Source organism: Balaenoptera borealis (genome assembly GCF_965194805.1).
Source record: "Balaenoptera borealis genome assembly, chromosome: 13".
In the NCBI taxonomy this organism is placed as follows: Eukaryota; Metazoa; Chordata; class Mammalia; order Artiodactyla; family Balaenopteridae; genus Balaenoptera; species Balaenoptera borealis.
In genome coordinates this window covers 39,292,594-39,320,010 of record NC_138870.1, presented here as the reverse complement: position 1 = coordinate 39,320,010, position 27,417 = coordinate 39,292,594, and the positions used below count along the sequence as shown (strand labels likewise).

Here is a 27,417-nt window from a genome sequence, read left to right as displayed (position 1 = left end):
GGCCTTTATTATGTTGAGGTAGGTTCCCTCTATGCCCACTTTCTGGAGAGTTTTTTTATTATAAATGGGTGTTGCATTTTGTCAAAAGCTTTTTCTGCATCTATTGAGATGATCATATGGTTTTTCTTCTTCAATTTGTTAATATGGTGTATCACATTGATTGATTTGCGTATATCGAAGAATCCTTGCATCCCTGGGATAAATCCCACTTGATCATGGTGTATGATCCTTTAAATGTGTTGCTGGATTCTGTTTGCTAGTATTTTGTTGAGGATTATTGCATCTATATTCATCAGTGATATTGGTCTGTAATTTTCTTTTTTTGTAGTATCTTTGTCTGGTTTTGGTATCAGGGTGATGGTGGCCTCATAGAATGAGTTTGGGAGTGTTCCTTCCTCTGCAATATTTTGGAAGAGTTTCAGAAGGATGGGTTTTAGCTCTTCTCCAAATGTTTGACAGAATTCACCTGTGAAGCCATCTGGTCCTGGACTTTTGTTTGTTGGAAGATTTTTAATCACAGGTTCAATTTAATTCAATGTGATTGGTCTGTTCATATTTTCTATTTCTTCCTGGTTCAGTCATGGAAGTTTATACCTTTCTAAGATTTGTCCATTTCTTCCTGGTTGTCCATTTTGTTGGCATAGAGTTGCTTGTAGTAGTCTCTTAGGGTGCTTTGTATTTCTGCGGTGTCTGTTGTAACTTCACCTTTTTCATTTCTAATTCTATTGATTTGAGTCCTCTCCATCTTTTTCTTGATGTGTCTGGCTAATGGTTTATCAATTTTGTTTATCTTCTCAAAGAACCAGCTTTTAGTTTTATTGATCTTTGCTATTGTTTTCTTTGTTTCTATTTCATTTATTTCTGCTCTGATCTTTATGATTTCTTTCCTTCTAATAACTTTGGGTTTTGTTTGTTCTTCTTTCTCTAGTTCCTTTAGGTGTAAGGTTAGATTGTTTATTTGAGATGTTTCTTGTTTCTTGAGGTAGGCTTGTACTGCTATAAACTTCCCTCTTAGAACCGCTTTTGCTGCATCCCATAGCTTTTGGATCGTCATGTTTTCATTGTCATTTGTCTTTAGGTATTTTTTGATTTCCTATTTGATTTCTTCAGTGATCTCTTGGTTTTTTAGTAACATACTGTTTTGCCTCCATGTGCTTGTGTTTTTTACGGTTTTTTCCCTGTAATTCATTTCTAATCTCATAGTGTTGTGGTCAGAAAAGATGCTTGATATGATTTCAATTTTCTTATATTTACTGAGGCTTGGTTTGTGACCCAAGATGTGATCTATCCTGGAGAATGTTCCGTGTGCACTTGAGAAGAAAATGTTAACCTGCTGTTCTTGGATGGAATGTCCTATAAATATCCATTAAATCTATCTGGTCTATTGTGCCATTGAAAGCTTGTGTTTCATTACTAATTTTCTGTTTGGATGATCTGTCCATTGGTGTAAGTGAGGTGTTAAAGTCCCCCACTATTATTGCATTACTGTCAATTTCCTCTTTTATAGCTGTTAGCAGTTGCCTTATGTATTGAGGTGCTCCTATGTTGGGTACATATATATTTATAATTGTTATATCTTCTTCTTGGATTGATCCCTTGATCATTATGTAGTGTCCTTCCTTGTCTCCTGTAACATTCTTTATGTTAAAGTTTATTTTATCTGATATGAGTATTGCTACTTCAGCTTTCTTTTGATTTCCATTTGCATGGAATATCTTTTTCCATCCCCTCACTTTCAGTCTGTATGTGTCCCTAGGTCTAAAGTGGGTCTCTTGTAGACAGCATATAGACGGGTCTTGTTTTTGTACCCATTCAGCAAGCCTGTGTCTTTTGGTTGGAGCATTTAATCCATTCACGTTTAAGGTAATTATCAATATGTATGTTCCTATGACCATTTTCTTAACTGTTATGGGTTTGTTTTTGTAGGTCCTTTTCTTCTCTTGTGTTTCCCACTTAGAGAAGTTCCTTTAGCATTTGTTGTAGAGCTGGTTTGGTGATGCTGAATTCTCTTAGCTTTTGCTTGTCTGTAAAGCTTTTGATTTCTCCATTGAATCTGAATGAGATCCTTGCTGGGTAGAGTAATCTTGGTTGTAGGTTCTTCTCTTTCATCACTTTAAATATGTCATGCCACTCCCTTCTGGCTTGTAGAGTTTCTGCTGAGAAATCAGCTGTTAACCTTATGGGAGTTCCCTTGTATGTTATTTGTCATTTTTCCCTTGCTGCTTTCAATAATTTTTCTTTGTCTTTAATTTTTGTCAGTTTGATTTCCATGTGTCTCGGCATGTTTCTCTTTGGGTTTATCCTGCCTGAGACTCTCTGCACTTCCTGGACTTGAGTCACTATTTCCTTTCCCATGTTAGAGAATTTTTCAACTATAATCTCTTCAAATATTTTCTCGGGTCCTTTCTCTCTCTCTTCTTCTTCTGGGAGCCCTATAATGCGAATGTTGTTGCGTTTAATGTTGTCCCAGAGGTCTCTTAGGCTGTCTTCATTTCTTTTTATTCTTTTTTCTTTATTCTGTTCCACAGCAATGAATTCCACCATTCTGTCTTACAGGTCACTTATCCATTCTGCCTCACTTATTCTGCTATTGATTCCTTCTAGTGTATTTTTCATTTCAGTTATTATATTGTTCATCTCTGTTTCTTTGTTCTTTAATTCTTCTAGGTGTTTGTTCTTTAATTCTTCTAGGTCTTTGTTAAACATTTCTTGCATCTCGTCGATCTTTGCCTCCATTCTTTTTCCGAGGTCCTGGATCATCTTCACTATCATTAGTCTGAATTCTTTTCTGGAAGGTTGCCTATCTCCACTTCATTTAGTTGTTTTTCTGGGGTTTTATCTTGTTCCTTCATCTGGTACATAGCCCTCTGCCTTTTCATCTTGTCTATCTTTCTGTGAATGTGGTTTTTGTTCCACAGGCTGCAGGATTGTACTTCTTCTTGCTTCTGCTGTCTGCCCTCTGGTGGATGAAGCTATCTCAAAGACAGTTGTTTTAAAGACTTTGTCTAATAGGTCTGCCATAAGGCCTTTCTCAGGGACAGTTTCTCTTTGATTATTTTTTTCTTTTGAATGGGCCTTACTTTCCTGTTTCTTTGTATGCTTTGTGATTTTTTGTTGTTGTTGTTGAAAACTGTACATTTGAATCTAATAATATAGTAACTCTGGAAATCAGATTCTTCCCCTTCCTTAAGGTTTGATGGATTTTGGTTTTGTTCTTCTTTATTGGTTGATTGTTGTGGGATGTCTCTGTGCCAAGGATTGGCCTGAGGAGTAAACTTAAGATCTTCTCAGGTCTCTTCTGAGTCTATGCCTTTCCCTGGGCATGTGCAATAATTTTCCAATGTCCCCCACTTTTGCAGTTACTTTTGAATATCTTAGTCTTTAATGTCTGGCTACCAGAAGGGAAGAAAAAAGAAAAAATGATTGGAAAAAAAGACACTGGCGCTTAAATCCCTTGGAAGTAACTTCAGCAATAGGGGGAGGAACTTACAACAATAGGGAGAGATGCAACAACAATGGCCACCCACCTCTTTGTACCTCTGTGCTCAGAAGCAGTAATCAGTAATCATAGTACAGATGTCCAGTATTTGTAAGACAGGATCCGTACTGCTCACTCTGGCTTCTACAAGCTGCATACAACCTTCTCCTGGAATGTGTGCATGGCTGCCTGCCAAGGGTCTTGGGGGGTGGGTACTGGGTAGCTGCTACTGTGCTGTGAGGTGAATTAACCAAAATTAACTGCAATTTAACATCCACACCTTCCTCTGGAAGTTTCAAGCCTTCAACAAATTCCAAAGTTCCAAAATGGTTACATCAGACAGATTCTGCCAGTCCAATTTTTTCTAGGTGGGAAGACATTTCTGGTGCTTCCTACTCCACTACTTTCCCAGGATCCTCCTCCTAGAGACTTTTTATTGTTATTTTACCAATAAGTCTGACAAGATTGGGTATCTAGTTTCCAAGACCTTAGTAGATTGGAAGCAGAAATTCAGAAAGAGGACAGCAAGCAGCTATAGGCAGGCCCACTGCCTCAAGCGTCATCAAAGTGGTGCCCAGAGCATTGTTGTTCCTGTCTCAGCCACCCCTGTGCCCCCAATGGCTAATGTTCTGCTGCCCACAGACTACTGCCTGGCCCACCCACTGTAGGGCTTTTTTCACTCTCCAGCTGGTTGGAAATACCCACTTTTCCTGACCAGTTGTTTCAGAGAAAGATTGCTACAGCAGACATGTGATATGTTTTTCCTTTTTTTTATTATCATCTTCTCTTTCTAAGTGCTCAGAAAGCACCAACTCTTTTCAGCAGTGAGACCTTGCTGTTGAGCTACTCTGTCAGAATATATCTTTATTCAAAGAGAATTTTTTCCTCAAAGGCTCAATTGCCTCTTCCTGAAGTTTAGCTTTTCTTCCTTCTTTTCTTCCTTCTTTTCTTCCTCCCTCCCTCCCTCCCTTCCTTCCTTCCTTTCTTTTTTGGAGGTTCTCTCTTTTACCATTAAAACTTTTTACACCTGCTGACCCCCATTCATGAGCTGAACACTAATTCGTTCCCACTGAGTTCTTGGACCAATGCAAGTCAGGAGATACAGTTGGGCAGCTGTTCTGCATATCCCATGGGAGTTAAATTTCTGGAACTTTCTACCATTGTTAGAAACTTAGTCAGCCCAGATCATGAAGAGTACCTCTAGGGAGCATTGCTTTCTAATTCCACATGCCAGCTTATCAGAGGTTTTGCCCTGGCTTAGCAAAAATCCTCATACATCATCATTAGCTTCTTACCAAATTAGTGAGCATACACAAACACATGTATGTGTGCACATGCATACACACTCAAATTAACTTTAATATTTAATCCTGGCAATGGTGCAGTAAAACTATTCCTTTCAAATATTGATAATGACATTATAAGTTGGAACACGTTTGGAAATCAATATAGCAAAATGTATCAAGAACCAAGAAAATGTTCATTGACATAGTAATTCCATTAAATTGTGTATGGTCTCAAGAGATCATCTAAAACGTAAGAAAAGCCATGTCCTGCATTATTTATAATACTGAAAATTAAAAGAAAATTAATGGTCAATAATAGAGATATTATAGTACATTTATCTATGGAATCTTATATTGGTATTAAAATAATTAGCATAAAGTCTATGTAACAACATATGTATGATACAATAACTACCATATACTGAATGCTTTCTATGTCCCAGGCCATAAATTAGCAATGTTGAGGATATTACTTCATATCTGTCTCACAATAATTCTGTGAAGTGGGTATTACCCCCCCTTTGAAGTCTCTTTTGAAGATTCTTCTTTCATTTCCCCTGCCCTCTTTCAGTGATCTCTCTGAGTGACTTCCCCTTTCCAGTTAATAGGAGGAGAACTCCTTAAAGAAGCTCCTACCTGACTCCAGAGCATGAGATTTTTAACCATTACCCTAAACTGACTCCTACCTAATATGGTGTCAAACAGAAAAGCAAAAGAAAATCAGATTACAAATTTATTATATCCACTACAATTGAAATTTTAAAGATGTTGCCTCTAGGAAAACACTTGGAAGAGAATACACATAATTGACAACTGTTGCCTTAGGGTCGTGGAATTTTAGAGGGATGATATTTTTTCTTCAGAATTTCTGTAATGTAATGTAACTTTCTTATACTGTAAGCATAAACACTCTAAAGCCCCCCAAATGGAAATAATTTGGTTCTTGAGTAATGGATCATAATTTTCTTGCTCTAAAGCGTTCTTTATGGTCACTGTAATGTTATTTTCAGAATTTTAAAATATGCTGAGCAATAAAAAGATTTTGTCTGCTGCATTTATGAAAGTCACCATGATTAAGCTTTAAAGTTTTAGAGCTTAAGGACAGAAATCATCTCAACAAGTGAATCAATATAGTGCTTTGTAAGTTTCAGTTTCTATGTACATGGACTCACTTGATCTTTCTGACACCTGAAAGGTAGAACTTCAGCCTTCTGAAAGTTGTCCAGAAAGCCCTTTCCTAGAGTTTCAGTGCAGCCACAGCTCCACTGGATGTACTGACTAGTCTGCATGCTCCCGAAAAGGGCCGCTAGGGCACTTGACATACGCATCCTCCAGCCCTATCCCGGCACAGCTGGAAACACAGCTGCAGGCTGCAGCTGGCGGAGTCCCTGGCGTAATCATCACTGAAAAATGCTGAAGAGGAAGGCTCTTCTGAAGGTTCTTCCTTCCCACCACCCTCTCTTCCTGTCCTTCTGGGCTGACTTTTCCACTTAATAGGAAGAGCAATTCTACTTAGTGGCGCTAAACAATTGACAGCTGGTGATGATGATGAGCTCCTTGCTTCTCCCCTGAACTTAAGGATCTCCCAAACAGACCAAAAACAGGGCAACTGCAGAAATCTTGGGGACTAATACCACCCCCACTAGGCAAAAAATTCAGCAGAAACTGCAGCTTTCATTCAGATTTAAACACCTAACAGGAAAAACAGAGACTCTAAATGTTGCTTTTCTTTTTTAAAAGCATGGGATTTTTCTGATTATAATATGACTATTCAGCCTTTTAAAAATATGTGATAAATATAAACATACATTTATATACATCTTACTTTCACCATTTGAGAATTATACTGCATATACTATTTAGTTTCCTCCTTTATTTCAGTTAACATTACTTGCATCTTCCCATTTTATTAACGATGCTGCAAAATATCTTTTTAATGCTTTGTGCATAATATCATAACTTTAGGAACCATTCCTTGCAGGTTTGTTGTAATACTGGCACCATCTGACTCCTCTTCCTGTATTCTTTAACGCCACTGAATCCTCATGGGCATTTAACACTCTTTGGCTTCAGTGAGAATTAAGCACAGGAAGAGGAAAAGCAGGCCATCTGTGCAGGAAGGTAAAACCAGTGTAAATTAAATGGGGTGTGAAAAAAAGCCACTTATGCTCTTTAAATATGTGCTACTTGAGAGAAATGCTCACCTATGTACAGAACTAATCACTGAACACACAAGCTTCAGGTGAATGGCTGGTTCTGAGTGTTCGTTGTTCAAAAAAACAAAAGCAATATTAGTTTTCAAAAATAATTATTTATAGCTTCAAAATGATCCCAGAGATTTTGATCAAATCTTAAAAATTTCAAGTATGGTAAGCCAAAACCAAAACAAACCTCCATCTCTGGCATGGGTGCCATTTTTCTCCCAGCTCTGTTCAGCAGCTCAGAGTTATTTTGGACTCTTGTCTATTCATCCAGGGCTGTTTGCTCACTCACTGCCACTCTTCCTCCCTGGTGGGTTTTTGCTCATCCCTTTCTGTTCTATTTCTCCCTCCATACCTCTCTTCCTTGTCTTCACTGGAACACATGTAGTGGAATAGCGTGGTGGTGGAGAATGCCAGATTTGAAGTCACACTGCACATTTGAATTCTGTCTGGGGCAATTTATGCAAATCACTGATCCCCTCTGTCCTTCAGTTTTCAATCTGACAAATGGGGATAACAGTACCTACCTCAGAGGACTGTGGTGAGGCATATATGTGCTACTTTCTGTAAAGCACTTTTAGAAAAGTGCCCAGCTCACAGTGAGCACTTAATCACTGTTGCTATTATTATTATTACTAGAAGAGCTTCCTAGATATGTTCTCAGCTTTCAGTCTCTCAAGAGTAGTGATAGAATAACTCTAGCTACCTCTGTGCCAGTTCACTGCTTCCTATGTGCCGACCCTGGTCTAAGCTCTTTACGTGGTTTGTTTTTATTCCTTACAACAATCTGCACACTAGAAATTACCCTCCATTTGACAGATGGAAAAACTGAGGCTTGGAAAAGTACCAGTCCACCTTTTACAACTTCTTTAAGAAATTGCAAGATCCTTTTTGACATGTTATTTCTTTGCTAAATGTCCACAAGATAGTCTCTTATCTGCCCCTACATTGCTTCTGCTTTCCAACCATGGGTATTAGGTTAGTGCCGGGTAACTCATTCTCACTGCTACCCAATATGGCCATTCCAAGTCCACCCTTTCAGCTGCAGTCCTGAGGTTACTTTAGATTCTGCTCACGCCCCTTCCTTTCCTCATCACCATTTTTATCCTAAGACAAAGATTTAAATCTCCATCTTCTCCTAGAAGTACAGTAAGGGTACTCTACCCCTCTACTTCTTGGAGGGGTAGAGTACTTACATCACCCCCGTCTTGAGTGTCCCTGACTATACGCAACTTTAAGAGAAAAATCAATGCACGCAGTCAAGGATAAACGATCAGTATATGTTGGTGCAATTTTGGAACACAATTTTAAGATTTTTTCAGCCACTGACGAGGAAGCATAGAGTACTTGAAGGCGGCTGTGATGGGTTAATACAGTGCTTCTCAGACTTCAGTGGGCATAGGGATCACTTGAGGATCTGGTTAAAATGCAGGTTCTGATCCCATAGGTCTGAGATCCTGCATTTCTAACAAGCTCCCAGGTGATGCCTGTGGTGTTGGTTCTTGAGGAGCAAGGGTTCAGTAGATATTTTTAAGGAAGAAGTTGAACAATTAATTGAGGACCACAGAAAAATATTAACTTATAAAGAGATAGGGAATTAAATATAATCTACAAAAGACAAACATTTATCTAAGAAAATAAAGACCCAAAGTTTTAAGGGATTTCAGGTATAAATTGGACTGGATGCACTTTTCCTCTTTTACATTAACTTTACACCCTCACTCTGCACTCCCTCTGTAACTCTCTGCCATGTAGGATTTATTATTTGTACCCTCTCTTAACACATTCTGGTCACGCCTGTATTCCATGTCCATCGGCAGTTTAGAATAATGTTTAGAGTTCTTTGGAGGTCAGCAAACATTACAGGTACCCGTGCCAAGTGAATATTTAGGAAGTTGTAATGGGTTGAAGGGAGAGGAAGAGGGCAAGATCAGGGGGTCAGAATTAGAGAATTTGCAAGAGTAGCCCAGCAATCCAGAGCAACATCTTCTCCAAACAAAATCTGGGACAGGAGCCTTGACATCAGACAGCCAAAGTGAGCACAGACTATATACTTGAAATTTTAAAGTGCAGATCATATTGTCAACACACATATAAGGAATGATTGAGTACTTATGCTGAGGAAGAGAAAACAAGGCAGAATTGGGGTGGCACCGGCCCCAGGGGATGGTGGATACACAAGACGCTGCTCTCGAATATCTGGAGTGCTTGTCATGTGACAGAGGAGAGGAGAAGAAGGGGTGGTGAAGGGCAGAGAAAGGATAACCTGAAAATGAAATAAATAGCCCCAAGAGGCAAGAAGCCCCCTTATTAGGGTTGCTATGGAGGAAATTCCAGCATCCCAGCTTGAAATGCCATGTTCCTGTGATGCTTTCAAGATCTACCTGGGCACTCATTTAGCTGACACCTGCATGGCCACTGGCACATCCAAGGCACATCTAGTCTGTTCAGAGAACTTGTCAAGGCCCTCACCTAGACCTATGTCTCCTTCCTCTTTTTAATGTGTCCTCTGGCTCATTTCTTTTCCCCAGCTAAAGATGTGAAAGTGTCTTATAGGAGAAAAGCCAAAGAGACGGACTAGATACCTGGCGATAACTTTTTTCTAAACGAAAATAGCAGCCCTGCTTTGCCCCATCACCTGGGAAGGGAGCAGTACAGCTGATGTGGGTTGTGTCCTGGCAAACCTTGCACGTGTAACCCGGCACCTCCAGAGGAGCAGCACCGAGAACAAAACCACATGTCCCACTACTCCACTTGCTGTGGGCTCGTCCCACGACGGGACAGAAATTAAGGAGGAAGGGGGAGGGCTGGAGAGGCGGAAGCGACGAAGCAGGCATTGACCTTTCCTCCTGTAAGAAATAAGAAGGCCCCCTGGGAGGTCTCCTACCTGAAGTTATCAGCAAATACTTTAATTAGAGTTCATACTTAAGCGAAGGCTCATTGCTGAAATTCATTGAAACCAGGGACTGGACACAGGGGAGGCCCCGGGGGAACAACGGCGGGTGGGAGTGATGGAAGGAAGGCAAGCAGGCTGATAAGGGAGGTGAGGAAGGCACTGGGGTTACCCTGTGGCCTGTGCTGGCTGTACCACAAGCTGCACATTCTTCCCGTCTTGTCTAGACCTTAGATTCTGTTACAGAACTCAGGTCCCTTTCCCAGGGAAATTCAGCACAGGAGTAAGTGTGTTGCTCGTTTCCCCAGAGAAGGGACTGTAGCGCTTGGACCATTTGTAGCTGGTGTGTGTGTGTGCGCGTGCGTGTGTACTTTCCAGTGTGTTCATGTACGTCTGAAGACATGTGTGTCCTCAACCTCTCACCTGAGCAGTTGTGCCCACAGTGGTGCAGTTTCCCAAGATGGGGTCTATGGGAGGAGGGGAGGCTTTGGGTTGGGGGAAAAAACGGGTGAGTTCAATTTTGGACGTGTTACATCTGAATCAAACACTTTGAATATTTTATTTTAGAAGTACACATATCTGTGTGTGTATGTAGATAACTATGAACACATAGCTCTTCTATATGGTATTGTCCTAGGGGCTTTACATACATGAAGTCACAATCTACATGACAGTGTTGGAATAGGATCTGTCATAATCTCCACTTTGCAGACAAGAGAATTGAGGCATAGTATGGTTAAAAGTAACTCGCCCGAGGTCACTCACATAGCCAGCACAAGGCAGAGTCTGGGTTTGAACTCTGGCTGTCCAGTTCCAGACTCCATTTTTTAAACCACCAGGCTCTACTGTCTCCCATATTGAATATAAAATAGAGTTAAATAAGTGTTCAAGTAAAGCATACTAATTCTTAACAAGAGCTAATCAGCAGAAAGCAATAAGTGTCAGGCCCTATTTAAGCCTGTATCTCATGTAGCCCACACGGCAAGCCTATGAGATGGGTACTGTAAATATCCCCGTTTTACAAGTAAAGATACTCAAGATAATGGAAGATAAGTCACTTGCCCACACATGCATCTCACATGTGGACAAGATGGGAACTTGCGTATATTTCGCAGCAAAGCCCATGCTTGTAACCAGGACTCTATACCAAGAGAAAGAATGTACAGCCTCTAACTTACTCTCTTAGGTCCTTCACTGAAGTCAACAAACAACTCAGGAGTGTCCCCCTCACCTCACATTTTTAATCCCCTTACATCACATTCTTTTACTTTGCCTCCGTTAGAAAAAGGAGCCCTCCGCCCATGCCAGCAGCTTCTTCTTTCATCTCCAAAGATCCACCTCAGGGCATACTTTATGTTTTTAATGTCTTTCAAATGTCAGCTTGTCATGCATTTAGGTAACTCGGGCAACCTATCCAAGAAATTAATTGGATGACCATTTCCATTACTTTGCCACAGGTATAGGAACAAAATGGCAAAACCAATAGGCTAGTAATTAACAGGGCTGATAAGCACAGTAGATCTTCATGACTAATACTGCATGTTACTCATCTCTTTTTAATCCCAACAAATAGTAAAGTGCCTGGTAATCACTCAATAAATGTTCATTAAACCACATGGATGACAAAGCTGCGTGATGCTAGAATGGCAGGATGATTTCTAATTGTTTGGTCCTGTTCTATCCCTCATAGTTACAGCATATAACAGAAAGAAACACAGGCACTGAGAGCAGACAGTTGGGAGTTTGAATTCTAGCTCAGCTACTGTCTATAAAATCTTGACTAAGTTATACCCCCTCTCTGCCCTTCACATCCTCCCTCTGAAAACTGGGGCTAATGGTGTCTACCTCAAATGTTGTTGTGAAGGCAAAACAGACAACACGCAAGCATGTGACTTAGAGGTGGGCACAAGTAGGGGTTTGGTCATTTTTCCTTCTGTTCCCTCCCCTGCAATCGTCCTCGGTCGGCACTTCTGCAACCCTCCCATTCTCCCCTGCATCTCTACCTGTCCCCTCATTCCCCAACCCCACTTCATAAAGGTCAGAAAAATGAGCTTTCTTAATATGAATAGATTACTATCAACATTCCCTGTTCAAGAATATGTGTGAACCTTGATCCCTTACTATTTCTCCCTGGCTTCTTTTTACTTTGCTGCTTCACTAAAGAAGACAATGAAAAGCAAAGGGAATGGAAAGCAAAATCCAAACGCTTCCATTATAGTTTTTCATGCCCAAGAGTCAGACAAGAGGACCTTAGAACCCTTTCTTTTTTTTCATTTTAAGATTTTTTTTTCTTTTTTGCTGTGGACCATTTTTAAGTCTTTATTGAATTTGTTACAATATTGCTTCTGTTTTATGTTTTGGTTTTTTGGCCACGAGGCATGTGGGATCTTAGCTCCCTGACCAGGGATTGAACCCGCACCCCCTGCACTGGAAGGCGAAGTCTTAACCACTGCACCGCCAGAGAAGTCCCTCTTTTCTATTTCTTATCTGTGTATGACATGGAGTACACTAGGCTGTGTGTTTTAAAAAATAATTCTCTCAAGAATTGTTTTCTACTGTTAACAAATCTTATTGAATAGACATTGATAATTGATACACGATGTGGAAATGATGAGGACTACTTTAAGTTTATGCTACAGGGGACACCGTAGGACACTGTCCTCTCCCCCTTTAGGACTGCTGCTGTCAGAAGCCCTCACTTATCTGCCCTCTTGCAGAAGTATCTCCGTGAAAGAAAACTGATTCGCCCGAGGTCACACTCCTTTCCCAAGGCAGCCTGCATCCCATGACTGGTCAATATGGAGGTAAAATTATCCGGGCCCTCACCCTAACTCAAGACAACTCTGAAGGGCCACCACAGCCTTGAGCTCCCTGTGGGGTTGGCTGAGGCTTTCGCTGAGACTGTGTCATAGCCCAACTCCTCTCTCTTCCCTAATCTTACTTCCTTTCCTTCCCTTCCTCAAGTGTGGATCCCAAGAGTATCCCTAATAAACCTTATTCTCGTTAACCTCAGTCTCACACTGTTTCCCAGGGAACCCAACCTATGACAGATGTCTAATTAGTTGATTTTCAAACATTCTTGGTGACTTAGACCAAGATGCTATTTTACTCCATGTAACAAACACGAGTTGTGTCTACCATGTTTACCTATAGAATGTCAACCAATATATTGTGGATGGCTAGAAACCGAGTACATGGAAAGTTCCTATTTATGCTTACCTGACAAAGAAATGTAATTTACCTAAAAATGGTGTCTTAGCTGTGCATGGTTAAGACAATTCATATTTTTTAAAATAAACTTATTTATTTATTTACATATTTATTTTATTTATTTGGCTGTGTTGGGTCTTCATTGGTGCACGTGGGCTTTCTCTAGTTGCAGGGAGTGGGGGCTACTCTTCGTTGCGGTGTGCAGGTTTCTCATTGCAGTGGCTTCTCTTGTTGCGGAGCATGGGCTCTAGACGCACGGGCTTCAGTAGTTGTAGCTCGCTAGCTTAGTTGTTCCACGGCATGTGGGATCATTGCAGACCAGGGCTCGAACCCGTGTCCCCGGCATTGGCAGGCAGATTCTTTTTTTTTTTTTTTTGAAGGCTGCTGAGTGTTCCACTGTGCAGACATAATTGCTTTCACTAGCCCCCTCCGAATGAACATTTCGGATGTTTCTTTATCTTTCTGTAACCAGCAAGCCTTTTTTTTTTGTTTTTTGTGGGTTTTTTTGCTCATTGTGTTGTGCTCAGAAAAGATGCTTGATATGATTTCAACTTTCTTAAATTTACTGAGGCTTGGTTTGTGATCCAAGATGTGATCTATCCTGGAGAATGTTCCGTGTGCACTTGAGAAGAAAATGTTAACCTGCTGTTCTTGGATGGAATGTCCTATAAATATCCATTAAATCTATCTGGTCTATTGTGCCATTGAAAGCTTGTGTTTCATTACTAATTTTCTGTTTGGATGATCTGTCCATTGGTGTAAGTGAGGTGTTAAAGTCCCCCGCTATTATTGTGTTACTGTTGATTTCCTCTTTTATAGCTGTTAGCAGTTGCCTTATGTATTGAGGTGCTCCTATGTTGGCTGCATATATATTTATAATTGTTATATCTTCCTCTTGGATTGATCCCTTGATCATTATGTAGTGTCCTTCCTTGTCTCTTGTAATATTCTTTATTTTAAAGTCTATTTTATCTGATATGAGTATTGCTACTCCAACTTTCTTTTGATTTCCATTTGCATGGAATATCTTTTTCCATCCCCTCACTTTCAGTCTGTATGTGTCCCTAGGTCTGAAGTGGGTCTCTTGTAGACAGCATATATATGGGTCTTGTTTTTGTATCCATTCAGCCAGCCTGTGTCTTTTGGTTGGAGCATTTAATCCATTCACGTTTAAGGTAATTATCAATATGTATGTTCCTATGACCATTTTCTTAACTGTTATGGGTTTGTTTTTGTAGGTCCTTTTCTTCTCTTGTGTTTCCCACTTAGAGAAGTTCCTTTAGCATTTGTTGTAGAGCTGGTTTGGTGATGCTGAATTCTCTTAGCTTTTGCTTCTCTGTAAACCTTTTGATTTCTCCATCAAATCTGAATGAGATCCTTGCTGGGTAGAGTAATCTTGGTTGTAGGTTCTTCCCTTTCATCACTTCAAATATGTCATGCCACTCCCTTCTGGCTTGTAGAGTTTCTGCTGAGAAATCAGCTGTTAACCTTATGGGAGTTCCCTTGTATGTTATTTGTCATTTTTCCCTTGCTGCTTTCAGTAATTTTTCTTTGTCTTTAATTTTTGTCAGTTTGATTACTATGTGTCTCGGCATGTTTCTCCTTGGGTTTATCCTGCCTGAGACTCTCTGCGCTTCCTGGACTTGAGTCACTATTTCCTTTCCCATGTTAGGGAAGTTTTCGACTATAATCTCTTCAAATATTTTCTCGGGTCCTTTCTCTCTCTCTTCTCCTTCTGGGACCCCTATAATGCGAATGTTGTTGCGTTTAATGTTGTCCCAGTGGTCTCTTAGGCTGTCTTCATTTCTTTTCATTCTTTTTTCTTTATTCTGTTCCATGGTAGTGAATTCCACCATTCTGTCTTCCAAGTCATTTATCCGTTCTTCTGCCTCAGTTATTCTGCTATTGATTCCTTCTAGTGTATTTTTCATTTCAGTTATTGTATTGTTCATCTCTGTTTCTTTGTTCTTTAATTCTTCTAGGTCTTTGTTAAACATTTCTTGCATCTCGTCGATCTTTGCCTCCATTCTTTTTCCGAGGTCCTGGATCATCTTCACTATCATTATTCTGAATTCTTTTTCTGGAAGGTTGCCTATCTCCACTTCATTTGGTTGTTTTTCTGGGGTTTTATCTTGTTCCTTCATCTGGTACATAGTCCTCTGCCTTTTCATCTTGTCTATCTTTCTGTGAATGTGGTTTTTGTTCCACAGGCTGCAGGATTGTACTTCTTCTTGCTTCTGCTGCCTGCCCTCTGGCGGACAATTCATATTTTTATTTTAAAAAATAAGATTTGGTTGGCAAATTTCCTATTCTATAAATTAATTTAGGAAAAATTGCTATCTTCAGGCTGTTCAGGAGTGTGGTATATTTCTCATTGTACTCAGATCTTTATTTATATATTAGCAAAATTTTATACTTTGAAAAATATAAAAAGATAGCCTATACATTTTGTGTTAAGAGAATCCTTGGGTATTTTAGGTTTTCATTGTAAATATTTTATGTGTGTGTTTAAATTGAATTATAGGTGTGACAAAAGTTTAATTGTTTTCTTTTATTGACTTATTAATAATCCTAAATTCATCTGGAATAATAAACAGTAATAAATAATAGCATCTGATAAAAGAGGCACCACAACTGAGGAGAGAAGAGAAGGCATTTTCACAACAGGTAGTGGAATAATTGGTTAGTGATTTGGAACAAATCAGTTTAGATTCTTAACTCTCCCTAGATGGATTAAAGAATTAAATGGGTGGAAAAATATCTAAGTCATAAGAACTAAAGCCAAGTTCTGGTGTATATTATCTTCTCTCTGTATAAGAAATGAATTTGTAGGTCTAAGAAAAAAAACCTCAACAGTTCATTGACATAAAAATTTTGACGTCTGAACATAAAAAAAAATAAAAGGCAGACAAAAATGGAGAAACTGTAGCTACAATTATGACTTTTAAAATATAAAAAGCTTACACAAATGGATTTAAAAACACTAAAATATTAGGAGAAAATGAGTAAAGCACATGATACACAATTCAGAGAAGAAATAAAAGGTCTAATAAGCACATTTAAAACATTCAATAAAACTGGTAACAAAAGAAATGCAAATTAAACCCAGAAACTCTTGTTCACTTACTAAATTAATAAAAGTGAGTAAAATTATAATACCCAAGAATGCTGAAGATTCAATGCCATGAGCAGTTTCATATACTATTGTTTTGATGCATACTTTCTTTCTAGAAAGTGATTTTAAATTTGTAGCAAGTATTTTAAAACATAGATACATTTTAACCCTGGAATTCCACTTCTAGAAATCTATCTATGGAAATAATCAGAGATGAGGGAAAAGTTTTATACACTTATATAAAAAAGTAAAAATCTGAAATCAATGAGAATGATTGCAAAACCGTATGATGGAATACTGTGTAGTCTAAAAGTTTTATGTTTTTGAAGAATTTTTAATGACATAGTAAAATGATCAAAATTTAATGTCACCAAAATACAAAACTGGACATGACTCTGATTGTAATAATGGTATGCACATATACAAAATGAAGTAAATGTCAATAGTGGTTATCTAGAGTCTGTAAGCTTATGAATGATTTGGGTTTTCTTCTTTACATTTGACTGCATTTTCCAACTTCTCCACAGTGAGAATAAATTTTATAATTGTGTGTATGTGTGTGTGTGTGTGTGTATTTAAAAAGTGAATGGGAGGTAAAGAATTGGAAACATATTGTTAACTGTTCGAATCTTGGCCCTTAAATGGAAGAAAGACGAGAGCTATAGCCAGAGAGAAATGTAAAATCAAAGGAAATTTCCTCCCTCCACGCCACCACCACCCCACTTCTCCTCCATCCTCTCTTTCTTTATTTTTAATGATGGGAGAGGCTTGAATACTTTACAGTCAGTAGAGCAGAGGATGAAAATACCATAGTAGAAAAATAAATGCAGGAGTAAGTTTCCAAAGGAGAACAGAAAATCAGATAAAGAACACTGCCAAAGGAATTAACTTTGAACACATTTGTTGAACAAACGAATGAATGAACGAATGAACAAATGCCAAGCAATAAGACAATTTTCCTTCATTCTGTTCCTTTTCAAAATTTAAAAGGAAAGATCAGTGCATTTCTTTTTTGATCAAAGTTACAATATTGAATATAGAGAAAGAACTATTGAATTCATTATAAAATTGATATTGCTAAGTGCTTTGTATCTTAACTATAGGATGATGTCTAAATACTAACTGTTATAAGAAGAACAAGGAGGAACAACAGGACAATTAACTTATAACTGTTTTTCTAATTCACAAAATTTAATTAGACTCCATTTACAAATGTTAATTTCATACAGCAAATGTGACTTAGAGAATGCTGGCACTTATCCAGGTAAGTCTGGAAGTAAAAACCACACTTGCTATTAAGGAATGATCATTTTTAGGTGGTTGGGGCTCTGAATTTTCCAGATAATTCCCATAAACTAGAACCCTGTTAAACTAAATACATTACTTAAAAGTTTTTTGTAATTTTTTAAATTTTTATTTCTTCTTGAAGTATAGTTGATTTACAATGTTTCAGGTGTACAGCAAAGTGATTCAGGGATATATATGTATTTAAGGACCTGAAATTTAAATTCAATAGAAAAGAATTAGAGCTACTTAAATGTAAAGGTATTCTATTTATTCATTCATACATTCATTAATTGGACAAATATTTATTGAGCTTCTATTATGTCTGAGGTGCTTGGAAACAGTTAAAAACATGCCATCTTCCTTTATGAAGCTTGCAGACCGGTGGGGAAGATAGTCTCTGAATAAATCATTTCAATGGGTTTCAGAAACTGCCAACTCAGGCAAGTGACTTCTAAACTGTTGTGGAGAGATTATGTGGCCAAGAGTGGCTGGAGGGAGACCAGCTAGGAGGCTCTTGCGGAAGGCTAAGGCGGGGTAACAAAGTGGGCTGCAGGGAGAAAATATTGTACCTCTTATGTAGATGAATAGATCAATGATGGCTCTCCCTCAGCCCACACATTAGATGGCCCCCGTCAACTGCAGCATCCCAGGTATCTTAAGGAAGGAGCACAGAAGGTGAGAGTGGTGCCTTAGTTAATTTGTCCCCTTTCAGTATATTGCAATGTATTGCATTTCTGTATGCTTGGCTGAGTGAATTTACAAATTATATTTTCTGTTTTATCTACTTTAATGTGTCCTCCAAAAATGGACAAAGTAGATTTAAAACATTCCTCTAAAGAAACTTCAGATGAAAAAAAATAATAATACAAGCATAAGGAAATAAGAAAAAGTAGAGCTGACACTTTCACTCCTAGAGAGAGCTCTTTGGTCAGCCACATTGCAAGGTAAAGCAATGACCATCTAATCAAATGTGATAAGAAGTCCATCAAGACAAATTCAGAATTATCAAGTAGGGCCCATGGCTCACTTCCATAACCATGAATGATGACCTCCATCTAAGTGTACCTTTGTAGAGTAACAGTGAAAAAATAAATCTTTGTCAATTAGTGGATAGGATTAAGAACTGAACAGCTTGATTTGATAAGTACAGCCAACAGTAGTACACTGCCTCCATTGGGTCCCCGTGTCTCTGTGAGGTCCCTTTTCCCTTAAATTCAAGAGTCAAAATTAACCAAATTTGGAACCAGACTCGTGAATTGCTGTATGACAGAGTGTTAAACTAAGATTTTAAAAATAAAGTATATTGAATTAAACTTATCTCACTAAAATGTTAATATTTTAATAATAATTAGAACTATATTTTAGTAATAAAAAATATTAACAAATAAGTGTAAAATCCTGCTATTTAATTTTAAGTTTTGTGAATGTTTTTAATGTACATAATAAACAGGACAGTAATACAGGTGTATTACTGACAAGTATATACAAGTACATATTATGTTGCAGAAGTAAAATCAAGATGTTTCTAAGGATGAGGTACGTTATCAATGCCTTTTGAAGAGAACTTTTCCCAGAAGTGTGTTACTAGAGGCTCATACTAGTTGTGGTTGTAAGGAGTTAGGAAAAGGAACAAATGCTAGGAGTATTTAGAAGGTGGAGTGATAGGGCTGGTGATTATTCCTTTGAAAATGCTCACTGGATCGTGTCCATCACCCCCTCCCTATTAAAACCCTCAGTATAAAGAGGATAGAATCCAAGCAAGGCTCATGTCTTCTGGGAAGCCTCCTCTGATTCCCAGCCCAGTGCATGTGCCTCTGTTACCCTAGAGAGTCATACTGAGTCCTTTTCCTCATAGCACTTCTCTCCATCTATAAATCGTACATTCACTGGCGAGATAATTTGTGGAATGTTGGTCTTTCCAAGCTCCATGAAAGACTACCAGAATGCCTGGCACTTAGTAAATGTTTGTTCAAAGAATGCATCAGTTGGATGTGAAGGGTGAAGGAGACACTAAGATACTCCCCTACCTCTCGCCTCAGCAGTTGTGATCACGATGGTACGGTTTCCCAAGATGGGTTCTATGGGGGAGAGGAGAGTTTGGGTTGGGGGAAGAAAGGATGGGTTCAGTTTTGGACATGTCACATCTGAATCAAAAACCTTGAGTATTTTATCTTAGAAGTACATATATGTGTGTGTGTGTATAGTTAACTATAAATATATCAATAAATCTCTTATTAAAATTACCCCATTTGTGATTATGAAATAGCATTGGATGTCTAAAATACAACAGAATAAATAGTCCTTCAAAACCAAGCACACTGAAAATTACTGGGTTTTTCCTATTTTAAGAACAATTACTTGTACTCTGATGATTTTGCAAATATGTTCCTATAAAAGGGTTTCATCTTCAAGAAATACATGGAAAAGACTCTGACAAGTACAGGTTTCTGGTAACGGACTGTACTGCTGAACTGAATGAATAAGCATTTTCAGAACTCTACTGAAAAACTGATGAACTCATAAAAGTGCTAACAAAAGATCAAGATGAAAAAAAAATTAATTACATGGGACTGAGTGAACTGATGAGGATGAGTATAATTTTTGTGACTTTCTGTCTGAATTTAAAAAAAAAAAAAATTCCACAAGGACTCAGAGGCAAAGAACATACAAATCAATTTTCACTGCAAAGTAAAGGAGCTGTTACAGTGGAGGATTACTGGACTGAATGTCAATACTATGACATAGTATGAGTGTGTTTCATGTTTGGTAATTGCAATCATTGTTGCTTTTGTTGTGGTCATCCATGTACAATGCTTGGTGTCAGTCGATTTATCTCTTGTAAAAATAAAATACAGTGTGTGTGTGTGAAAAAAAAAAAAAAAGAACAATTACTTTGAAAAGAAACATTTTAGTAAAGCGTGTGACTCTACTCAAGTAATGAATAGAGTCCTTCCCCTTTTATTGCTTCCCAGAAGGAATAGAAAAAACGAAGACAAAAACCAACCATTCCTCCCCAAAGCTACCTTTTCAGCAGAGAAGACAAAAATTATATTTCTGCCCAGCAAGATTTTAGCATCAAATAGCCCCCCTCCAACTTCCTGAGATGACCCTGCCCTCGTCCTGGCCTGAACTAGCTCACGCTATGCATCTGTGGCCTTGTTTCAGATTTTCCTGCCTTCTGATCTTGTCATTCACTTTCTCATTTTCTCATCTATATCCCCACTTCCCTTGATGTCTTTCATCACTTCCCTGCTATCGCTTTGATTTCTCTCACTCTTGGATGAAGATCCTTTCTCCGGCTATATTGCCTTCGGACACCCAAACTAATAAGAAACTAAAAATAACCACATCGGATCAGGACTAAGGAACAGTCAGCCCTGTATTCTGTTTCCCAAAGTATCTCTAAGGGTTTACAGAGGGTTTATAGGTCTCCCCTAGCCTAGCCACCTGAGTATTTAATTTTGATCTGTCATTTATGAATTTATGTTATCCTTGCTTTGAATGAATACTCTCAAACATGCTTTTTACCTTTACTTGCCTGATTCCAAAGCCTGTGCCCTTACCTTCTGTGCTATTTGTGAACATCTCTGTGCATTATTTTTAGGATGCAGACTCCCAGAAGTGACACCAATGGGATCTAAGTTCTTCCTATTTATTGTCAAATTATTTTCCGGTAATTAGTATTATTATTTATTAAATACCTAAGATAGGTTGTGACTTATTTTAAGTGTTTACACATATTAACAAACATATGTCATATAACTGTATAAGGTAGGTGTTATTGTTTATTTCCATTTTAAAGATGAGGAAACTGAGGCACAGAGAAGTTAAGCAACTCACCAAAGGCCACAGACCTAGTAGGCTGTGGAGCCAGAATTAGAACTCAGAAAATTTGGCTTCAGAGCCCACATTCTTAATCACTAAATTGCTACCTCACATAAAGTTGTGCTAACTTACACTGGCACCATTAAAAAGTATAGATGTGATACTCGATTTGGGAACACTTCTACTTTTTAATTAATACATTCTTATGTAGAGCCTAAACTGTGCTTTCTCACTTTAATGGTAAGGTTTGGAGTTAACCTGAAGGACTAACTATTCTCTAATAAATACCTTGTCTCCTTAGTCCCGTAGTGGGAAGAACGGGAGTAGAGGTGTGGGCTTGACAGCTGTTTCAGTATGAAGTGAGCATTAGAGAATACTTTGTGCCTATAAACGTGGGCTTTGAATATTCATTGTCTTGTGCTTATTTCTGCAAAGTGTGCAGAATAGTAACAGATACCATTTATTGTGCACTTATTATGTGCCAAAGCACTGTGGTGAATACTCTGGAGACAACAGAGTCATTCGATCATCAGATGGGTCTCATTACCTCATCTGGTAACATGCTAGGGAGATCCACTCAAGTTGAGCTGCATAACAATGCAAACATGTCGGGTAAATTAGACATTAAACTTCTGGGACGGATCACTGGCCCTGGTTCTTTAGTTGAGCTTAAATGAATGAAACTGTATTGCTATATAGTCACAATACCTAACAAACCCTAGTCCCTGCTTCCCTAACTGTGACCCTACAAAGCTGACCTGGGCTGAAATCAGAAACAATAGACATTTTTTAAGAAGCCTGCTCTGGGATTTTAATTTAAATTCAGTTTAGAATCAGTGGGAGCTGTTGACCTCCTGCCAGAGCCAGTTACAAATCTGATGAGGTAGAACATCCATCGCAATGCTGGAAGAGGTGACAGCAGGCCCTGTCACAGTGCTACCAAGGGGGTAGGAAACATGGCACCACGTATCTGCAGAAGGATAGGCCAGACAACTGGGGACTCTTTTAGTTGCAAATTTACTTTTTGCTGTGGCTGCTTTAACTAACTCTTATTGTCAAAATATTGTCATCTATGGATGAGATCCAAGGAACATCAAAGTTGGTAAAAAGGGTTAATCAGGCAAAGAAATGTGATTGCATCAGTCAAAAGAAACACTAATAATTTTAAAGACCATCTGTTGTTTTAGGGCAGAGCCTATAAATAGGAATAAAAGACTGATTTCAAAATAAATAACTTAGTTTCTAATGAGGTAAGATTTTTTTTAGATGGCTGTACTACTTCTGTTACAAATAGGAACTGCTCAGGACACTTATTCTGCAATAACCGCACCAATTGACATTTCTATTTTTCATCATTGTCAAAATTCAGACTGTCCTATAACCAATTAAAAAGGAAAAAAGCTATACATATTCAGAAGGTAGTTTTGATCCTATTTCAAAATTCATGCACAAGAAGTCTACTGGTATCAGACCAGATACATTTGGACAGCTTTGAAAACCCATGGAGGAAAGCACCTTTTCTCTGTAAGCTCACAGCTGTCCTATTGGGCAACCCAGATGGAGAAGAGGTACAACCGCGTGAGTACAGGGTGAAGCTGGGATGAGAGCAGATGTGGCTCAAGTTCAGGCTGAATCTGCTTTGGGAAGTGATTGATCTTTCTTCACAAAGCTGCCCCTCCTTCCTGGAACCATCCAGAAAGGGCCTATGGAGCTACTAGAAAACTCCCAGGTGACCTGAGGTGATTCAGTTCTCCTTTCACACTAGAGCTTCCTGCTTCCACCTCACTTTCAGATACAGAATTTTTCTTTTCTCAGTTCCATAGGGCAGTCCACAGTATAACCCATTAATGTGTCCTGACTACCTGAATATCTTTTGGGGAAATCTACTCAATTGCAAAGGTCCACAGTAACATTAGATACGAACGACAATGCTCTTGGGGCTCAGAAACCTATTACAGAGCAAACTGACTCCTGAGCTCTCTGGCAATAGGGATGTGGTCCCCATGTGAAGGCAGAGGGGCCTGGGACTTGTCCTACCTCTTGGTCCTCCAAAGGCGTCTGTTGCAGCCTCGGGGAACATTTTAGAGCCAGGCATAGAAAACTGGCTTTGGCGTCAGCTCTGGATGTAAGACTAGATATGCCAATCAGAGCTGGGTGGACTTGGCATAAATTTCTTAACCTCTGAATCAGGGGTTAGGATGGTCTGCAATCTCTTAGGAATGATGTGAGGATTAAACGAGAGACCGTCTGTAAGGTGTTTATCCTGTTGCTTGTCTCTCGGGAAGCACACAGTAAACAGCAGGCATCATCACGACATCCCTTTCCCCCATTTGAGACCACAGCAATTGGGTTTAAGTGCTGGGCTACTGAAAGGACCGTTGAAAGGAAGTTTCACCTACCAGCAGTTTTGGAAGAAAAGCCGCACTGCGATGACCAGGCACTCGTCCTGCCAACACCACCCACACTCTCCTTCCCACCAATCCTCCCCACGGCAGCTTCTTCACTTCAGCCTCCATGTTGATGTCTACACTTCAGTTCCAGGTTGTCAACTAAAATCCAGATGAGGGGTGAAGATCTTTGCGCACTCAAGGCCCAAGAGTGTCTATTTGCAAATGGTCGTAGCATCACGGTTAAGCCTGAGGGTGGACTTTGAATTCAGGCCTGAATGGGAACCACTTCCCTTACGTCCCCTTTCACCACTTACTGTCTTAAGTGAACGTGGCCAACTTAGCCTCTTCAACCCTGCTTTTTTGTTTATACGAACAGGATAATACCGAATTGAGTAGTTGAAAGGATTACATGTAATAATATTTATATGTAAAGTGCTCAGCACAGTAGTTGGCAAGGAGTGAAGCCCAACTCATCACTATTGAATCCAGTTTTTAAAATGCTGCTTAACTGCAGTCTTTGGTGCACAGAAACAAGCAAATAAGTTAAAACTGTAATCAAAAGATAAGCTTGCGATCAGATGCTCTCCAAACACTGGTGAATACACATGATGATAAAAAAGGTAAACATTTCAACTGGCTTATGGAGCTATGCTCACAATCTACCTACTTTGCCTGTTCAGATTTCCTACCTTATTCATAAGAATTATCTCTGCCAGGCAAGGTGCACACTACTTATAATTAGTAATCTCATCCTAAATTAGCTTCCTCTAGGAAGGAAGGGGGAGAAGAACCAACTTTCTGGTGACCTGTAGAATATTACTATGACATGGGTCCTACTAACACTCTTTTTTACAAATCGGGAAACATGACTAAAGACAAAAGTTAAGCAGGGGAGGGACGCAGTGTTTGCGGCAGAATTTGATGGCAGGTCTGTCTGAACGAGGCTGCCCATTATCTTCCCTTCTGTTTGCACTGCCTTTCAGTTTCTCAGGTTTATTCAAGAGCTGGCCTTCAGAGTAGAGTTCTCAGATAGCCATTGTTGAACTAACGAAGACCGTTTTCTGCCACTGGACGGAACGAGGATTTTAGTCAGTTACGAGGAGTTTGGTTGTATTCTCGCGTTTCCAGCGGTGACTAAAAAGCCATAGCCACTCGGTGACAGAGGCTACTCGGTCTGCCCGCTTGAAATGCTCCAGGTAGATTAATTTTTGAAAGATGATTCACCTTCCCTTTCCTGTTTTGATGGAACACGGAGACGGAACCGTTCCTGTCAATAAAAGGCTCGAGTTTCCACCTCGCAAATTCGCGCTGTGCTGACAGTGTAATTGGCTGACGCGCAGGTGGGATTTCCTGTCGCCATTTTAAGGAAACACACTCCCCTGCAAGGAAGTGCCCAGTCAGTTCAAGGGGGCTGTGCCTGGAACAAAGAGTGAGCAAAAGAAAGGGAAACGGGCCCAGCTGTCCCAGGCCCCTCCGTCCTGCGCCCTCGCTCCCCGCTGGCCCCCGGCTTGGAGCGCCGGGCTCCCTGAACCCCGACGCGCCGAGCCCGGAGCGGAATCACGTGGGGTCTCCCCGCCGGGCCAGAGTGCGCCTGCAGTTCAGCAAAACCACCCAACCCCCCAGAACCCCCCAGAATAGATCTCCGGGAGGGCTGGCGAGGTCTGCGGGTGCTGGATCCGGAAGAGAGGAGGTGCTTCCCACTGGGGGTTGCGGACAAAGCGTTTCCAGAGGCGCCGCGTTCCCCGCTGCCCCGGCCGCTTCGGCTCCCTCCCCGCCGACCCCGGCCATTTCGGCGCTGTCCCGGGAGAGCCGACACGCTGCTGCCTAGATACCCGCGGCGCTAGCGGCTCGCGGGGCTGCGCGCGGACCAGCCACTCCCACGGCCATCCTCACGCGGCGCCCTTCCCACAATGCAACTCCCCTCGCTCCCGCGCCCCGGCCCCGGCGCTGACCCCAAAAGCGCCCCCCAGTCCCGCAAGGCGCAGCCCTCCTCTCCTCCTTCCGCGCCCTCCAAGCCGCCCCCACCTCCTCCATCCCCGAGGGCTCTCCAGCCGCCGCCGCAGCTGGGCTCTGGGCTCGCTGCCAGGCCCCAGGGGGGCGTGGGGCAGGTGTCCAGGCTGCGCGCAGCCTCTGCTCCCGGTGCCGCTGCCGGCGCGCCCCGCACACGCACGCCCCGCAACCCCTCCCTCACGCCTCCCTTCTTCCCGGATGCTCAGTCTCCGCCGGCCGCGGTCGCTGCATCCTCGGCGGGCGGCGACAAGGAGGCAGCAAGGGGCGGCCGCCGGCAGCGGCACCATGTGACGGGCACCGCTGAGTGACACGCAGCTTCGGTTACAGAGCGGGCGTGCAGGAGGGGAGGCGACGGCACGCTGGACGCGGAGGAATAGCCTGACTTTCCCAGCTAAACCGTCACGAGCCATGGATGCACAGGGGCGACGCGCCCCGCAATAGGAGAATGACTGCGATTCGAGACCCTCGGCGGCCGAGCATGTGGATGTAAGTGCGACGCTGGCGAGCACCTTGTGGGTGGGGGTTGGTGGTGGGGGGAGATTCTGATGCAATCGGCCCCGAAAGGAGGAGGAGAGACAGGAGAGCGCGGGCTGGGGCAGCCACGCCGCTCCGCCTGAAGGTCGCCGCCCTTCACCTTCCTCGGAAATCCGCCACGCCACGCTGAGCCTCCCCGCCCAGCCCTCACTGACGGAGGCCACCTTTCCTCCGCTGAGGCAGCCAGACCTTGACACAAAGGACATCGCACGGCCGGGGGGAAAATCCCGGAAGGGCGGATACCTTGACGTCTCCTTTTGCCGCTTTTCCTTTATGGCCCGAGGTAAGGTGATTTCGCGTTCCCGGGGAGAGCTGAGGGAGCGGCGGCGGGGAGGAAAGGGATATTTTAGATGGGAGAGGAGGCGGTAACGCAGAAGTCATCCATGCGGCGTGAAAGGAAGGAGTGCGCGGCTGTGCCGGATGCGTTCGGATTTTGCTTTTAGGAAAAGTCCAGATCCCCGGTTCTCCTGACCGCCCACGACAGTGTAAGGAGGTGCCGGAGCCCCTTATCTCACCTTTGCATGGGCTCTGGCTTACTTTTGGAGTCTGTTTTCTTAGTGGCAGCTTGTGGCACCTGATCTGGTTCAATCATACGAGGGTTAGGGACCACGAGGGTCTGGAGAGCCCAGCCGAGGTGAGGGCGCGACTGCATACCCGAGGAGTGTTTGAATGCCGGGCAGTTGCGGGGAATTTCCTGTGTCCGCAGGTCCCCGAGGAGGGCATGTGATGTCCTCGGGACTGTGTGTGCGGCCGGCTGGGTCTCGGGAACTGGCCGCGGGCCGGGGATCGGAGGCGCGGAGCCCGAGTAAACGAGAGCACGCTTGCCGGCCCTTCTCGAGCTCTGCCCCGCTCTCAGTATGAATAGGAGTGGGAGGATGCGGGCCGTGGGGTGGAGGTGGTGGTGGGGTGATTGCTAAAGGATGCTGGCAGTGACTCACTGCCCTTTCCCGCCCCAGAGAGGTTCTTTCCCAAATGAAGAAGGAGAGAAAGAGAGAAGTGCCGCTCGGAGAGCTGGGATCCGCTGGAGCTGGCGAACAAAAGGCCACCGCTTGCGCGGGGCGCGGGCGCGGACGGTCCTCGCCTGCACTCCCACCTCCTCCCTCCACCCCCGCATCTCGCTCGCTTCCCTAAACGTTGCCACAAAAGGCCTTTAACCTCGCCGCGGCCGTGCCCGGAGGAAAGTGCTCC

At 41.5% G+C, this 27,417-nt stretch overlaps 2 protein-coding genes across 5 annotated transcripts in view; one reads left to right on the top strand and one right to left on the bottom strand.

Annotated features, from left to right (window-relative positions):
- Window positions 1-19,869: 19,869 nt before the first annotated feature.
- On the bottom strand, window positions 19,870-26,881 carry LOC309609674 (uncharacterized protein; the record flags this gene model as incomplete). The annotated part of the gene is made up of 3 exons (XM_082351375.1): window positions 19,870-24,952; window positions 25,711-26,541; window positions 26,745-26,881. 3 exons carry the CDS (start codon window positions 26,879-26,881, stop codon window positions 24,820-24,822), a joined length of 1,101 nt encoding a protein of 366 aa, XP_082207501.1. The 3' UTR covers window positions 19,870-24,819.
- SLC38A1 (solute carrier family 38 member 1) overlaps window positions 25,888-27,417 on the top strand; it is a 70,442-nt gene continuing 68,912 nt past the window's right edge. Inside the window, exon 1 of one of the 4 annotated variants that reach the window (XM_082349446.1) lies at window positions 25,888-26,512. The gene's annotated coding sequence lies outside the window, so the exon portion shown is untranslated. The remainder of the gene's footprint in view (window positions 26,513-27,417) is intronic. The other 3 variants (XM_082349445.1, XM_082349447.1, XM_082349444.1) reach the window with 3 other exon arrangements.